Source organism: Chlorocebus sabaeus, chromosome 1 (assembly GCF_047675955.1).
Source record: "Chlorocebus sabaeus isolate Y175 chromosome 1, mChlSab1.0.hap1, whole genome shotgun sequence".
In the NCBI taxonomy this organism is placed as follows: domain Eukaryota; kingdom Metazoa; phylum Chordata; class Mammalia; order Primates; family Cercopithecidae; genus Chlorocebus; species Chlorocebus sabaeus.
Window position 1 is genome coordinate 91139303 of NC_132904.1, and position 17940 is coordinate 91157242.

General features: G+C 40.3%; 1 protein-coding gene and 1 long non-coding RNA gene across 2 annotated transcripts in view; one reads left to right on the forward strand and one right to left on the reverse strand.

Moving 5' to 3' along the window:
• Window positions 1-17940, forward strand: part of PIWIL4 (piwi like RNA-mediated gene silencing 4) — a 48436-nt gene that overhangs the window by 18649 nt on the left and 11847 nt on the right. Inside the window, exons 8-13 of the mRNA XM_008020577.3 lie at window positions 1175-1286; window positions 5562-5685; window positions 7399-7516; window positions 9865-9976; window positions 12769-12953; window positions 14971-15043. Coding sequence (XP_008018768.2) covers window positions 1175-1286; window positions 5562-5685; window positions 7399-7516; window positions 9865-9976; window positions 12769-12953; window positions 14971-15043 — 724 coding nt within the window. The remainder of the gene's footprint in view (window positions 1-1174; window positions 1287-5561; window positions 5686-7398; window positions 7517-9864; window positions 9977-12768; window positions 12954-14970; window positions 15044-17940) is intronic.
• LOC140712728 (uncharacterized) overlaps window positions 1-17940 on the reverse strand; it is a 164796-nt gene that overhangs the window by 16809 nt on the left and 130047 nt on the right. The window contains exon 2 of the long non-coding RNA XR_012094436.1: window positions 5511-5609. This is a non-coding gene — a long non-coding RNA (uncharacterized lncRNA). The remainder of the gene's footprint in view (window positions 1-5510; window positions 5610-17940) is intronic.

The window sequence follows — 17940 nt, forward strand, 5'->3', positions numbered from 1 at the left end:
ATTTTTTGTTTTAAGTTTTGGGATATATGTGCAGGATATGCAGGTTTGTTACACAGGTAAAAGTGTGCCATGGTGGTTTGCTGCACCTATGAACTCATCACCTAGGTATTAAATCCAGCATGCATTAGCTATTTTTCAGAATGCTCTCCCTCCCCCTCACCCCATCCCCCGAGAGGCCCCAGTGTGTGTTGTTCCCCTCCTCGTGTCCATGTGTTCTCATTGTTCAGCTCCCACTTATAAGTGAGAACATACAGTGTTTGGTTTTCTGTTCCTGCCTTAGTTTGCTGAGGATAATGGCTTCCAGCTCCACCTGTGTCCCTGCAAACGACATGATCCTGTTCCTTTTTATGGCTGCAAGAATACTTCTTTTAGGGGACTTGTTAGGCTTCTATTCTGGCTTAGAATTTCCACTTAAACTTGTTTTTCTGGGATATATAGCAGAGGTCTGGGACTGGCTGGATTCCACACTACTTGGTATGAGAAGGCTACCCTCTTATCCTCCTGTCATGATCTTGATGGATTAGCTTATCACATTTCAAAGTCATCTTGCAAAGAATCAAGAGCTCTAGAGAAACCTGCTGTGGTAGTTTCTGCCCCTAGGCTGGGTCATCCTGAGAGGACAGTCCAGGCTACACAGTGCTGAAGGGGAGAAGGAGCTTAGAGTAATCTTAGCTAACCTGTTTTGTAGTTTTGCCAAGAGCCAGCCCTAGCGCGGAGGTTAAGCAAGACACCAGCATTGTGGGTTCATTGGCATTCTTTTGGTGCTTTTTTTTTTTTATCAGAAAAACTACCTGGGAAGTCAGAAACTCTGAGTGACACCATTATCTGAGAAGATAATGGGAAAGTTTTGAGCAATGCTTCAGCCTCTGAACATTTCAGAATGATTTGCCTGAAATTAGTGTATCTGTCAGTGAGAGAAATAGACTGTGGTCTAAGGACTTCCCCACAGGTTTTGTTGGAATGTGGACAGAAGTCTTCCTGTATATGAAATTATTAAGGAATGCCCTTTTCAGATAAGAGCTGAGTATTTTTTAAAAAGTGAATATTCTTGTTATGTTGTTTTCATAATTTCTGACATTCTGGAGTCTATCTTATGTGTTGAATTAAAAGTGTGGTGAAGTAGCTGCTTATGTTAGATGATTAAAAAATTTTAAAGACTTTTTATATTTGCCAGATACAATAACAGAACCTACTCCATTGATGACATTGACTGGTCAGTGAAGCCCACACACACCTTTCAGAAGCGGGATGGCACCGAGATCACCTATGTGGATTACTACAAGCAGGTAGGACTTTTCTTCATTCATCTCTATCTCCTTTCCTTTTACCTCAGAGAAGTCTACTTATTCCAAGTCTCAGAGGTCCCCCAGATTGTAGGCTGAGTCTGCCTCCGACCTGATTCTCTGACTTGTCTCTCCCTTTCATCCCCACCATCCCGGTCTCCTGTTGACCCTCATCCTATCTCCTGTTTCCTTCTTCCTGCAGTCTGAGTAATCTCCCTTTAAAGCATATCTGATTACACTGCTCCCAACGTTAATACATTTCCATGTCTCCTTATTGCCTTAGGACCACATGTAAGCCCCTTAGCAGAGTTTCCAAGGCTCCTTATGATGTGGCCAAATCCTGCCTTTAAAGCCTCATCTCTTCCCATTCCCCTGCTCCCTTGCCTGACTCTGATGTAATTGCCTCTTGTGATTCCATGACTCGTTTTCTCCCCTGTGTATTTTCACACATGTTGCTTCCTTTTCCTGGATACCCCTTGACAGCCAGACGAACACTAGACACCCTTGCGAACTCAGCTGAGCCATCAAGTCTCAAGGGAGCCCTATAGCATTCCTTCCAGGACCCCCTCCCTGTATCAGGTCATCACAGGCACCACACGAATGGTCTGAGCCCCATCCTAGACGTTGAGCTCTGGGGAGGGGGCTCCTTATTTTTGGAGACCCAGGGCTAGCTCAGTGCTTTGCACATATTAGATACTCAAGAAACTATTGATGGAATCTGTTGCTGTCTCTGGAAACTCTAATCGCATTTGCAACAATTATCCCTGCCCCTCATCTTCCATGTTCAATTCCTTTGGAAAGTGCCTTCTCTTTAATCTATAGTAATATTCAGGTTAAAACAACAAACAAATCCAAAAACCCTTTCTTGATCATTGTACACCTTCCAGAAAAGCTGTCGTCTTCTCTTTAGCTAACTTTAGAAAGTCATTTATACCAGCTCCAAGCACCTTTCCCGTTCTTCCTTCCTGAAACCTCAGCAGTCTGGTATCCAGTTCTGCTGCTTTAGAAGTAGTTCTAGAAGGGTCAAGTTCAGTTACTGTTCTTATCCTAAAGGGCTTTCAGTGCATTTGATACCTGTGACCTCTCCCACTGGCTGGAACTGATCTCTTCCTTCCTTGACTCCTGGGATACATCCCTGCGGCTCTCCGCTACTTTCAGGTTGTTCTCTCTTAGTCTCCTTTGACATTTTCGTCCTCCCTTCGCCACAAAGGAACCATTATTCACCATGGTTCCCTCATATAGAATCTCTTCATTGTATTTTGAGGTGGCTCAAATATAGTGTCTTTGCCTTGCCCTCATTCCCAAATTACATATTCATCTCCATTTCCAGAACATATTTGCATGAATACCCTGCAGGCATCTCAAACTAATATAATTCGGACTGAATTCATTGTCTTTCCCATTCCTGTTTCTCCTTGGAAATTCTGTAGCTCAGACAGGAAGGATTTTGCTTTCTTCCTCTTCTTCACTTTAACCTCCTCATTCACTTGTCACCAAGACGAGTTCTGTATCCTTTATCCGTGAATTTTCTCTTTTCCAGCCCTTTCCCCACTGCATTAATGCAGGCCATCTCGTGGATCCCCTCCCCCTACCATCACTCTTTATGCCCTAGCTCTCTCCTCACTGTGATCCCTCATGCTCACAGCCATCAGAGAGATCTTTCTGAAGTGTTGCCCAGAAATCTGATTAAAAGCGTAAGCTCTGGAATAAGATGGTCTGGCTCCAGCTGTGTAACCCTGGGTAAATCACTAAACCCAGAGTGTCATGTGTAAAGGAAATTTATCTGTCTACCTTCATGGTGTAGTGTAAGAACCGAACAAGGTAATTATGCACACAGAGCATTGAAATGTGCCTGCACTTTGTGAGCACTGGGAGAACAGTGGAGACCATGCTCCTCCTTTTCTATCCTCTGCTTCTTCCTCTCTGGTACTGCATAGTTTGTCCCCCTCTTTCTTTCTTACATTTCTCAGCATCCCTACTATGCACCCCATGCCCTTATCCCCCATCCACTCACTGGCCTACACCTTCCTTAGCCTTTGCATGTGTTCACTAGGCATCTGCAGAAAGCCACGCTGTACCTTTCTCCTTTACCCCTAGGTCAAATCCTAGCTTCAAGGCCAAGTGTGAAGTCCTCTCTGGCTTTGCTTTCTGTCACACACATAGAAGAGCAAGCTGTTCTCCTTTCTAAGTACCTGTGCATTCATCACATTGCTTCTTGAACACATACTCCTTGGAGAGCAAGGATGGCGTTTGGCTAATCCTTGATGCATAGTATCTAGCAAAGCATCTTGTGCATAAAATATGTTCTGTGTTTATGAAACCCAAAGTTTGTTAAACATTTGGGCTTCTTCTTGCATGATTAAATTTGTTTATTTAAACAGAAGTATTTTAGGACCTGTGACGTTCTGAAACGGGAATCATGGTAAAAATCCCAGTCACTGTTTTTTGAAATGAGTTGTGCTTCACTGCATAGATATTGTAATTAGGGAGGAAAAGAAAGAACACTGTGACAGCTTCTAGTATGCCCTCCTCCCTGTCCCAGGAAAGAAAGACTCAATTATTATGTAGTCAGTTTTCAAAGTGGAAGACATCCTGATATTGACCTTTATATTTCTCTATTTTATCTTATCATACAAAGTATTTTCAAATGCTAAGAAAATTGGGTCAAGGGAAAGGATCAAATTTACCTTGTGGGAGCAGCTTAGGGGCTAGAGTCCTTGGCCATGCTCCAGCTAGAGTCCTTCTTCCTGGAGGATGCCTTCGTTTTGCTGGAGCTGTTACCTGAGACTCTCCATACTCCCATGTTTTCTTTAGGGTCCTCTCTTGGTCTCCACCTGCATGGAGGCTTCCCTGATTTGCCAGCCATAATTGTGTCACCACCACCATCTCCTTTTCCTCCCTGCCCCTCCCACTCCAGCCCGGGGATCCGGTACTGAGTGGTATAACAAGCAGAGCCTTAACAGATCAATTCTAGCTATGCTAATTTCCAGTTATGGAGCCTTGGGAAGATTGCTTAATGTTTCAGTGTTTTTTCATCTGTGAAGGGGACAATAATAGTATCTCTTTCATCAGTTTGTTGTGCTTTGTTGTGCTTCGTTATGCATTGTTTGTGCTTCTTGTGGACCTCGCTTTGTAGATAACGTATTTATGCAGAAAGGCAGGGACTATGCCTCTTTTACTTTTATCTTCTTATCCACTGCTGTTCTGGAACACAGTAAGCACACCATGTGTTCTAAATTAATGGAGTCATGTATGCAAACTCACTTGATAAAGGCTTCTCCAGGCTTTTTAGCCATAGCATCAGTTGCACCTGCTGCTTTCAAATGAGATTCTTGACTCGTTTTTTATTTTAATGACAGAGTTTTTCTTGAAATAGAGAAATGCTCACATTTGACTTCTTTAATTGTGATTATTGATGTTAGTGTCACAATACCCAGGCATTTTATACATTTTAATTCCAGTTATTCTGTCACTAATGTGGATCAAATTATAATGGAAACGAGTGTTCATTGTAACCTTTGTCACTGGAGGGTAAATGAGCTTTTGCCAAGGTGAGAATGCTGAAATTGAAGTTTAGGATGGCAAAGGGAGAGGAATATGAACTAACAGTTGCCAGGGATTCATTATAAACCAGACCCCTTGCTCGTGGTTTACATAGGATGCCTGTGAGCTACTGTTATCCTTATTTCATAGATAAGGAAAGTTAAGTCACTTCCCCAGTGTCACAGCCCAAGCAAATAGAGGAGCTGGGGATCAAATTCACATTTGTCAGACTTCAGGACTGCTTCCCTGTAACATCCTACTGTCCCAGAAGGTAAAGACAGTCATGCTTTTTTGTGAAATCTGAGATTGTCTCAATATAACTCGCCTCCAGCTTGTGTATAGATATTTTCAAAATGAATATAGATGTTTAGAGCCAGATAGTTAAGCATGGGGCAGTCTGCCTCAGTCATCAGTAGTGGAAATGCTGGCTTTGAGTCAGTCCCAGTGATGTCATTGACCTATGTATAGAACCAGCTGGAGTCTATTCTGAATCTGGCTGAAACCGAGAGACAGCAGGGAAATGGTATTTTTAATGGTGTTGTGTTAGAAAAAATAATTAAAATAATAAAACTGGCCCTCAGATAGAAAGGTCCTGGGAAGAAAGTAGCAATAAGTAGGTGACCATGGGATTGGTTACATTTTTATATATGTTAGGATCACCTTGTTGAATGTAAGGATGCTTACCTGGCGGTGCTTCCACGTTGACTTTTCCCTCATTAATCTTGCATTTTATAGCAATATGATATTACTGTATCTGACCTCAATCAGCCCATGCTTGTTAGTCTGTTAAAGAGGAAGAGAAATGACAACAGTGAGGCTCGGCTCGCCCACCTGATACCTGAGCTCTGCTTTTTAACAGGTAATATTTGTGTTTTATACCTCTGTCAGGCTCCTGGATACCGGCCCCTGATGCTTGGCAGTGGGCAGACCCTCTTTAAGTTACCTGAATGCCAGGACATTGATTTAACCCATGGAGGATGGGCCTTTTAAGTAATTTATTTAATAATAGAGACATGTTGGGGGAATTGAGTGCCCTTTGGAATCTATTTCCTTTATCTCATATATTCCATGTGTTACTTTGATGTAAAATAGACCCCCTGATACCATCCTAAAACCAAGTTTCTCTTTGCCATTATTTGAATTTACTAGTATAGGAAGGAATATGACTTAGATTTTCTTCAGGTATATCAGTAGATCGGTGCCAGAATGATCCTTACTTTCTTTTTGCATGAATTTTCGTAATATAATCCTCACCATACAGTAAAATCTGGATAACAGCCTCGAGCACTTTTAACAATGTTCTTTCGACTAACGGGTAGCGCTAGGAAGGGAAGACTTTCTACATTTTGCATTTGTGTGTTCCTTGAGTCAGTTATGATGCATATATATCTATTTTGCCATTAGAAAAATTAATAAGAAGGGCGGGCGTTGTGGCTTACGCCTGTAATCCTAACAGTTTGGGAGGCCAAGTGGACGGATCACCTGAGGTCAGGAGTTCAAGACCAGCCTGGCCAACGTGGTGAAACCTCATCTCTATTAAAAATAAAAAACTAGCCGGGCATGGTGATGCATGTCTGTAATCCCAGCTACTCAGGAGGCTGAGGCAGAAGAATCACTTGAACCCGAGAGGCGGAGGTTGCAGTGAGCCGAGATCATGCTATTGCACTCCAGCCTGAGCGACACAGCAAGACTGTCAGAAAGAAAAAGAGAGAGAGAGAGAGAGAAGAGGAGAAGAGAAGAGAAGAGAAAGAAAAGAAAACGAAAAGAAAGAAAGATTAATGAGGATACAATCCTTGAGGGGACGGGTGCCAAATCTTTTTATTTTTTTTTTGAGATGGAGTTTCACTCTCGTTGCCCAGGCTGGAGTGCAATGGCATGATCTCAGCTCACTGAAATCTCTGCCTCCCGGGTTCAAGCGATTCTCCTGCCTCAGCCTCCCAAGTAGCTGGGATTATAGGCAAGCGCCACCATGCCCGGCTAATTTTGTATTTTTAGTAGAGATGGGTTTCTCCATGTTGGTCAGGCTGGTCTCAAAGTCCCGACCTCAGGTGATCCACCTGCCTCAGCCTCCCAAAGTGCTGGGATTACAGGTGTGAGCCACAGCACCCAGCCTAAGGGGTGCTCATTCTTAATGGTGTTCTGATATTGTAGGTCTGCAGGACCCAATATAATAGCCAGGAGCACATGAGTTTTTGAGCACTTGAATTGGGACTAGCTCTACCAAAAGACTGAGAGGAGGTATGCTTTAGGTGTAAAATACAGCCCAGATTTGAAAGGCTTAATATGAAAAAAAGAAGGAAACTACCTCATCAATAAGTGTTTTATGTTGATTACATGTTGGATATACTGGGCTAAATAATATACACTATTTAAAGTAATTTTGTCTGTTTCTTTTTTGACTTTTCTTAACACGGTTACCAGAAAACTTAAAATGACATACATGGTTTTCATTTCTACTGGTTGTGCTATACAGATGGTGAATGCATTCAAACGGAAAGGTTTAAACTGGGCCTGCGATGGGCTGAGTCGCTTATGTTCATTTTCTCACTTTGTCTTCATTTGCATTTAATAGGGCTGACTGACCAGGCAACCTCTGATTTCCAGCTGATGAAGGCTGTGGCTGAAAAGACACGTCTCCCTCCTTCAGGCCGGCAGCAGCGCCTGGCCAGGCTTGTGGACAACATCCAGAGGTGCTGGATCACTGCATGCATCCTGCCTGGGGCTGAGTTTTTAGTATTAGATGGTCCATGTAACACTGTATTCCTTGAAGGAAATGTCTCATTCGTATTGATTGAGAGCAAGGAGCTTTTGAATTGTGCTGTCCACAGCCCTTCATGTGAGATGTCTCAGGACTAAGGGGTTGAATGGAGTTGGGAGAAGCCATGCTGATGGGAATAACACTCACTTTACCCACATTCCCTGCTTTCATCTGTTTCATACATTGAGGTCTGGATAAAATGTTGAATAAAGAAAAAGGTTATAATGTAAACAACAACAACAACAACATCCAAGCAAACAAAGCAACCAGAAAAACACCAGGCCCCCAGTATTCAGGGTCAGGAATGCTCAACTCTTAATACAATGGCCTTAGCAGACTGAACTTTAGGAAAACCCCACTATGTGCCTTTTAAATTTGAGATATACCTTTGTGCCATCTGGTTCTGCCTATCTGATTATCAGACTGTGTTTCAGTTCTTATGACAATTTGCTGTAACATGTGATTGGAAAATTGAGCTTCTCCTTGGTTTTCCTTTCTGACCCTCTAAAACTGAACTATCTAGTGTGGCTGCTAGGCACTTGAAATGTGGCTAGTGACACACCTAGAAATGATTGGTTAAATAACATATATTTAAAACATAATTTCACTTGCCACTTTTTTACTTTCTTAAGGTGGTTACTGGAAAATTTAAAATTACATATGTAGCTTGCTTTATATTTCTATTGGGCTCTATTGCTGATCAACAGTCTTTTTTTAAAAAAAATTTTTTTAAAGTAGTACTAGCTCTTGGAGGATTTGGAAATTTCCACAGCACAAAGAAAGGAGAGAGAGAAAAGAGTGTGTATGTGTGTTTACTCAGTAAATATTTAACAAATGAGTGAATCACAATTGAATTAATAATTCCATTATTATTATATTAGTAATATTCTTTCAGACATTGCAAATGCATATAATCCTATTTTTTTAAAAGAGAAATGGTATAGTACTGTACATCATGTTTTGTAACTTGCTCTTTTCACTTCAGGGTTTTTTCAAACATTTCCGTATGATAAACATGACCTCTATTATCATGCTAGTGGTTTCATAGTTTTTTTATTTCATGGATACACTTTATGCCTTTTATCCTGGACATCCCTGAGACTTACGCCAAATTTAGAAGGGATTCCTCATTCGTTTCCCTTATAGTGACTGTGGATTAATCTTCCTGATGCATCTTTCAGTAAGTTTCAGTAATACCATCTTTCAGTAATACCACCCACCTCACCCCATTTCCTGACCAATGATAGCCTCACTCATCTCATCTTGGGCAGTTAGTATCTGAAGCAAAACAATTAACTCAAAGGAATTAGTGTGACCAGAGAAGACATAATCTGAATAGGTGGAAATAATGAGCTATTGCTGAGAGACAGTGGTGAAGAGGTTGGAGCTCCCCTAAAAAAAGAGGTAGAGCTTTAATAGGGAAACAAAAGCGTGGGGGTCACCTCCATGTCCTGCAAATGCCTGGCTTACTGTGTGCTGAGTCCTATATGTGGTTGCTGCTCTCAAGGAGCTTATGGCTCAGTGGAAGTTATCATATATCATACTCCCATGAGCTAAAACATCAACTATGATTAAAGCTTATTAAGTTATAAATAGAAAGTACTACACAATAGAAAGTAGTGTTATTATTGCTGATATTAATATTCTCCTCATAGGATAGACAGGGTAATAGGAAGACCCTGAATCTTCTGAAGCTTAAATTCTTATGTTCCCTTCTTTTATCGTCCTTCCTCGACTCTCAACCCAACAAATTCAGATATTCACAAAAGACATCTCCACATCCACTGGCTCCAAAATATCTCTTTATTAACAAGTGTGTTATCAAGAATGATAATATCTCATAGGCTTTGAGCACATGCCATGTGCCAGGGTCTATGGTAAGCACTTTCTATGTATTATCATATTTCATCTTTTTATCTACCCTACGAAGTAAGTACTTTTATTATCCTTCCATTTTGCCAGTAAAGAAACCAAGGCCTTAAAGATTAATACTTTGCTCAAGGTCATATATTATTAAACGTTAGAGCTGGGAGTTAAACCCAGGTCTGTCTGGCTCGAAAGTTTATTTTTCTAACCACTGTACTCCCACTGGAATCCTTTTCCCATTCCTGAACATCCCAAATGAGCACAGTTGTCCCATAATTCTTTTAAGCAGGGAAAAAATATGCTGAGTAGAATCAGAAGCCAGGAATCCTGAAGACACAGAAAATCAGCCCCTGACTAATTCAGTAAGTTATAAATATATCTCTGTTTAATGATTTAAAACAACTCTATCAACAGGAACACCAAAGCTCGTTTTGAACTAGAGACCTGGGGACTGCATTTTGGAAGCCAGATATCTCTGACTGGCCGGGTTGTACCTTCAGAAAAAATATTAATGCAAGACCACATAGTAAGTGCTGTGATTTTACTTTCATTTAAAAGTATTTACTTGAATATGTGTAAGTTTGTGCATTGGCCAGAGTGGCTTGTGTGCTTATAATATTTGGTTTGGCCATGTACTTCCATCTCTTTATCCTAAGACTTCAGATCCCCTGTGGTTTCCTTGTCAATCTGAATTTACTTGCATGGACTTAGCGGCACCCAGTGGACATGATTTAGGTTAGTCAGAAGATGGTATTTCAAATCATTGCAATTAAAAATATACCCATCTTCTGTTGCATGGTGCATTGCTCTTAAAAAAAAAAAAAAAAAAAAAGAAGGCCATAGTCATCTGAGGAAATTCTATTAACTGGTGAACATTAGTTCTAAAAGACTGTTTTCTGATACCAAAACTGGACTTTCAGTTGCTATGTCAGTTGTGTATGTTAATCTTTCAAAATAAAACACTGCTTAATGGACACGAAAGTCAAGAAATACGCACAGAACTCAGCCCCAGACATAGTACTTGGGGAGAGACGCATTTGGAAACCTGAAGAGACAAATCATTGCCACTTCCAGACTTCTGTTGAAGAAATGAACCTATTAATATTTTATGCAAAAATTATGCATTATCTTTCTCTTCTCCCCCTCAGTTTTGCCCACTTTAAAAAACCAGTTGCATTTCTTTTCATGTTTAAAGGCTCTCTTCTTGCCTTTATTTGATGTAATAAACCTGTATGTCTAACTGATATAACTGAACAATGAATGTATCATGGTGGTAGAATGGAGGATTTTTTTTTCATCTTTTTTTTTTCTTTTTTTTTTTTTTTCAGATAGGTCTCATTCTGTTGCCCAGGCTGGAACATAGTGACATGATCACAGCTCGTTGCAGCCTTAACCTCCTGGGCTCAAGCGATCCTGCCATCTCGGCCTCCCAAGAAGCTGGGACTATAGGCATGCGCCACCACGCCCAGCTAATTTTTGTATTTTTTGTAGAAATCAGGTCTCCCTATGTTGCCCAGGGTGGTCTTGAACTCCTGGGCTCAAGCCATCCTCCTACCTTGGCCTCTCAAAGTGCTGAGATTGCAGACATGAGCCACCATGCCTGGCCTTGTCATTTCTTTACAATAATCTATCCAGGTTACAAAAACTCTCATTGGAGAACCTAAGGAAGTACTAGTTTTCAACACAAACAAAACAAAACTTTATTGTAAAGTACTAAAATGTAGACTCCCATTAGGATCTTGGTGACAGGTCAGTAAAGAGAAGCTCAGTTTCAGATCCACATGTAAAGAAGGACTTATGTACTTAAAATGATCTGTCTCATAATCTCTATAAGCAAAATCGTATTTCCCGGAGCCTTTCATTTTTATTTATTTGTTTGCATTCTTTTGGTGTAAAAACTGGTGTCCATAGGAGAAAGGGCATTAAAACAGGAGAACTCATACACTGGAGGTAGCAGGTGTCTAAGATGACAATGTCATCAACTTCTTGGCCCATTGTGCTTTTCTGAAATTAGCTTCTAGGAATTGAATGAACTAAAAGTCCACAAGTCTCAGGGTACATTGTCCTGGGTCTCCTCCCAGCCCCATAAGACAACAGCAGGAAGAAGTGTTGTGGGCAGGAGGACTACAACTCTCTTCATGCTCTAATGGACAGGAATGAAAGTTGGTTCCAGAGAGAGCCATTGATGGAAAGCTAGCCCTTCTCCTTTGCTCTCAGGCTGAGGTAGGTGGACTCCTGGAGCTGAATCCAGCCCAGCCAGTAGAAGGCATCATGAGGATGATGATTGGAAGTCAGAGAAGTCAGAGTGCTTGGTTGCAAGTGCCCTGGCTGCCATGTCAGGAGACCAGCATTCTAAACCTGTCACTGCTGCCAACAGGTTTCATAATCTCTTAGCCACAGCTTTCTAGTCTGTAAAACAAGAATATTGGGATGTTTCTTAAGTATTAGTGTACATGTGAATCACCTGGGGGCCATGTTAACCTGCAGATTCTGATTCAGTGGATCTGGGGTGGTGCCCAGGACTCTGCATTTCTAACTGGCTTCTAGGCGATGCTCATGCTGCTGGTCAAGTAGTGTTTGACAGCACTTCAAGTAGCAGGAGATGAGCATACAGTGTGGTCCCTTTTAATTCTAACAGTGGATCTTCCCCACTTGCTATGCCAGAGGCATCATTCAATTACAGGCTGGGGATATAAGCAGAGGGTCTGGGAAGCAGGCTAATATTCCCCCTCTTCAACACAGGAAACCTGTTTTTCCTGGTCACATGAGGCACCTTTTGAGAGTGAGAAAGGAGCCTCCATCCTGGCTTCATCTTTGCTTCTAGGTGTACTTACTCCTAGCTTAATATATAATCTTAACTGTTCTGTAGGGTGTGTTTGTTTTATTATGATGACCTAGAGTATCGATAATCAGCATTCTCTGAGATATTTAGATGTTTCAAGTAAAAGATGAAACAATACAGGCTGTTTGCCTGAATCATTCTTAATAAAGGCATAGATACTCAGAGCTGGAAGGGAACCTCAGAGGTCTTTGAATCAGACACCATTCTCTGCGCACCACAGAGAATCATGAGATTAAAGGAACCTCCAAGGTTCTGCCACCAGTGCCTGGAAGACCTGGGATGATGCCCAGATGCTTCCACTCCCAGAAAGCACATGTATTCTGTTCGGATGTGCAGTGCCTGCATCTGTGTTTTAAGACTGACTAGCAAACTGTGTTAAACAGTTATGACAAATGCTGGCCATCTTCACACTGTCTTTATTTAGTTGATCTCTGAATAAATTTGTTCAATCCTTTCATGGTCATTATTTTTCTCAGTGTCAACCTGTGTCTGCTGCTGATTGGTCCAAGGATGTTCGAACTTGCAAAATTTTAAATGCACGGTCTTTGAATACCTGGTTGATTTTATGTAGTGACAGAACTGAATATGTTGCCGAGAGCTTTCTGAACTGCTTGAGAAGAGTTGCAGGTTCCATGGGATTTAATGTGGACTACCCCAAAATGTGAGAATACATTGAATTTTGTTCATCTATTTATTTAGTTTGGTTAGAAGGTAGGGAATAATGGCAGATGTATCAACAAAAACTTCTTTATCCCAATACCGTTTCCTAATGTAAAGTGCCAAGAAAATAGTCACAAGTGGATAGATTTTGTAATGACTAAACTTTTATAAAGTTAATATATATTTTATGTTGGTCTTTGTAAAATTTGTACACAGTTCTTAAGCAGTAGTGTCATTACCTGAAAATCTTTCCAGTACCAGTTGGGATATAAATCTTTAATAAGTCCATATATTGTCTTCTCAACTGTTTTTCCTTCCTTCAGATCAGTTTTTCATATCGGTTATTTACTTAATAGCAAATGAATATTAAAAAATAAAAGTTGCATGTCCTGATTTTTACTTGATAGATTTTATGCTTTAAAATTTAATGTGAAAATAGATCGAAAATAAGCTTTTCTGATTCTGTTACTGTAGCATACTATTAGTCATTCAGAGAGTTTCCTGATAAGACTAGGGTCAACCATTTATTCCTACAACATTTATTGAGTACTACGTGTAGATACTATGCTAGTTGCTGAGGATGAGAAAGATAAACTGTTTTTCACTGAGTAAGAGATACATATACAATCACACTGAAAATACTGTTTTGCTTTAGAAAAGCCATAAAGTTGGTCATGCCTCACTTTACTGAACCTGATATGCTTAGAAAAGAGGAACAGATACTTATTTTTCTTCGTTATAGTGGAGTTATTCTTTAAACACATAGTTACTAATTAATTACATCAGTAGCACAAGTATTAATCCCAAAGTCTCATTTAACACCATTGTTTAGAACTCCCCTCTTGTCAAATCTGTTAATAAATAGCCTGGATAAATAAACACCCGCTCTACTTTCTCTAAACCCATGAGCTAATAAAGCAGGAAATGATTATGAAAGAAGCCACAGTCCGCAGACCCTGGGCTGACATCTCAGGCTCTTTCTCACGTGAATTCTGGAACAAGCCCATTGCTATGTTCTGTCCTTGGCCTGTTTTATTTGAAAGCTCATATTTTATTTCCACCTTCTTTTTTCCATAAAGTATCCATTTACTTGTTAGATTTATATGCATAGCTCTGTCTTCTAAAACATTCACCTGATGATTTTAGAAGGAATGGACTGTAAGTGCAGCAGAGTCAGAGTGCAAGAGTTTGAATTGGATGAGTCAGGACCATCTAGTTGCTGAGACAGTTCTGCCAGCCAGTCACATAGGTCTGTTAAAATCTGCACTCATGGGGTTGACGGTCCTGCCACCTGCTGGGCGAGTTTTAAAAGGCCACTGGGCATTGGGACAGTTCACTTATATACACATAAAAGAGGCTGATTCTACATAAAGAAACTAGTTTTACAAATTCCTGTGTGTGTGAGAATTACTTCTGGAGCTGCTGGCCCCTAACATAATGTAAGCACAGAACAGATAATTGTTAAGTAGCTGTGCACTGATTAATTGATTAAGGCTAGATGTTCCAGGCTCCAGACAAGCAACCACTAAGGAAAATAAATATATTTTTGTCTGAATCATGCAAATTAGCTGAATATCTTGGTCTCATTAATCTGATGTTTTCTGGAACATTCATTTTTAGATTGCTATAGTGATTCACTCTTACAGAAATCTTAATCCTGGTTGAGCTTGAACAGTGTTTCAGATATTTGATACTATGAGACTTGGGATTTCAAAAGTTCACTTTCAACCCCATTTTGAACTATAGAGTTATTGATTGTAGGGATTCTGGACAATTGAGAAGATCTTATTTTCTACCAAACCATTTTTATACTGTAAAAATTATTGCTAAATGTTTTTGTCATATTTTGTAGTGAAAGAAACAATTTTAGACTCAAAAGGTTTTTATTTTTCTCTAATAATTTTTTCCTAAAACTACTAGTCTGTTATGAAAATTTATTTGTATTATTTCTAATGCCATATGATTATGTACTACTAAGAAGGAAATTACATAGCTTCAAAATTAATCTTTTTATGTAGCATAAAAGTACAAGAAAATCCAGCTGCATTTGTTAGAGCTGTACAGCAATATGTTGATCCTGATGTTCAGTTGGTAAGTATAGAATACTTTTTGAACTCCTTAATGTATAATTTTAGTTCTGCTTTATATCTACAGTCTGAACATACCCTCCCATGATATATTTGCAAACTGCCATGCATTTCCCCAAAGCACCCAAGAAAGTATTAATCTTAGTACTTTAATCATTTCCACATTTCTAAAATTAATTTTAAAATACAGTACTTCTTGTTACCCCTATAACAGCCACTTGGATGTCTGCATATTTTGCAACTCATTGGGGTCTTTTCCTTAAGATTTAAGATAAACTGACTCCCATCTCATCCCATAAATGTTGGTATCCAGTGTTCCCAGTATTTCAGGGGATTCTTGGAGGGTTAGATCTTTCCAAGTGACCTATGGCCCCAAATTCCTGCTTCCTCTGAATTCTTGCCACCACCTGTGCGTTTCAGTGAGGACCACTTCCTCCTGTGCTGCATCACCTGGTGGGACATCCACAGTTGCCTCATTTCCCAAAGGGCATGTGTGTGTAACTGACTTTGCAGACTGTTTGGGGCCAAGGCTTGATTACATCACATCCCAACATTCCAGACAAATTAGAATTGGCATCCCTGTTCTTAAACATCTTTCAACGATTCCTATTTCCCAGGAATGTTTACTCTTCTACCAGACCTCAGCACCCCTGGGCTATTGCAGGGCTTTTCCTGTCCATTCCATCTACCCTTCTTACCTTGCTCACTCAGCCCAACTTCCAACATTCTTGTTCTTATGTTGTGCAAAGTAACTGAACTAACTAGCTAAGTGCTATCTCTTTGCTTTTCTTTTAGTGAGTTTCTCTTTTACTCTAAAGGATCTTATATGAAACAGAGAATTATCACCCTAAGAGCATTTATTTTTTACTTAAATCAAACTTACAGAAAAGTGACAAGAACGGTACAAACAACTCTCATATACCCTTCACCCAGAATCCTAAATTATTGACCTTTTACCATATTTGCTTTATTCTTTTCTATCTTTTTTGCTGAACCATTTGAGCATAAGTTACAGGCATGATGGCCCAGTGCCTTTGACTATTTCAGTGCATATTTTCTATAAACAAGGTCTCTGTCTTACAGAAGCATATGACAATCATCAAAATTAAGAAACAGTTTTCTGCATTTGTCTCAATTGTCACCTCTGTAGGAAAAGGCTCTACTGTCTGCACTTAGTTGTCCAGGTTTTATAGTCTCTCCTTCAATCTGGAACAGCTCTTTAATTTTCCTTGACTCTGATGACCTTCCAATTTTGAAGAGCACAGACTAGTTATTTTGTATAACGTCCCTCAATTTGGGTTTGTTTGATGTCTCTTCATGATTAAATTCACGTTATGCACTTTTGGCAAGAGTAGCACAGCAATGATCCTATAATCTGAGTGCACCCTACCAGGTGGCATTCCACTGATTACGGTGATATCTGCCCGATTTCTCCACTGTAAAGTTAAGTTTTATCAGTCGCATGTGTGCATATGTAGATACTTTGAGACTATATAAATAATCCTGTTTCTCATCATACTTTTACCCATTTGTCTTAGCGTCTATTATAATTCTTGCCTGAATCCGTCATTATTATGACAGTTTAAAAAAACTGGAAGTTGAGAGTATGGATATAGGGGGAGGGAAAATAAGGATAGAGAAGTTTCAAGTTCCCTGGCTTTTTTTTTTTTTTTTTGAGACAGAGTCTTACACTGCCGCCCAGTCTGGAGTGCAGTGGCGCGATCTTGGCTCACTGCGACCTCCACTTCCTGGGTTCAAGCAATTCTTGTGCCTCAGAATATGTGGCATATTATTATGATGGTTAACAAATGATGGTCTTCCATTCCATCAGTCCTTCTGCAGTTATTAGGTGGCATAGGATGAACTTTCTCTTCTCCCCATTTATTTGTTTCTTTACATCTGCACAGACTCATAGATTCCTGTTTTGTTATAGTCCATTACTCTTACTATTTATTTTGTTGCTCATAATATTGTACCTGATTTTGCTTGTGGGATTCCCCTTCAAACCGACTTCTGTGTTTTTTTTTCATGTGTCTCCATCTTTCTTGGAACACTTTCTTATTTTCTGGCAAAATAAGATATTCCAGGCTCATCTAACAGTGTTGCTTCCCAGCCCTGGAATCAGATATCTTTCCTGGGAGTCCTGAGTCCTTTTAGCAGATAATAGTATTTAGATACAAAGATTTGGGGCACTTGGTATGCTTAATTGCTACCGGGATGTTGCTATCCCCAGGCTTTCTCAATGGGCATAGCTAGGAAATGTATGTTGCATGGCTCCTGTTATTCCCCACATACCTGCTTGCTTGTCCAGCCCCTGGTGTGGAACCAGTCTCACTCGGCTCCCATCTTCTCTCAGCCCATTGGGCCACTGCCTTGTTCTACCACTTTTGTTGCTTGGAGCCAAAGCCATGAATTGGAAGGAAGGAAGGCCTCTAAGAGTCTTTTGCTGATAATTTAAAACTATTTTTCTTCACTTTATATAATTAAATGTAAATCATTTTAGCTTTTGACATTGTGACTTTAAATAATTCTATAGGTGGAAAAATTACTTTGTTTTCTTCTGCTAATCATGACAGTGTATATCTTTTCTACAGTTTGGGGGCTTTTGAAAATGGAGAATAAAGGATGGGAAGGAGGTGGAGGTAGGCCCTTCAGTGTGGAAAGCATCTGATAAGAAGTAGGAGTTGGCCGGGGGCGGTGGCTCACACCTGTAATCCCAGCACTTTGGGAGGCCGAGGCGAGTGGATCACAAGGTCAGGCATTTGAGACCAGACTGGCCAACATAGTGAAACCCCGTCTCTACTAAAAATACAAAAAATTAGCCGGGCATGGTGGCAGGCATCTGTAATCCCAGCAACTTGGGAGGCTGAGGCACAAGAATCACTTGAACCCAGGAAGTGG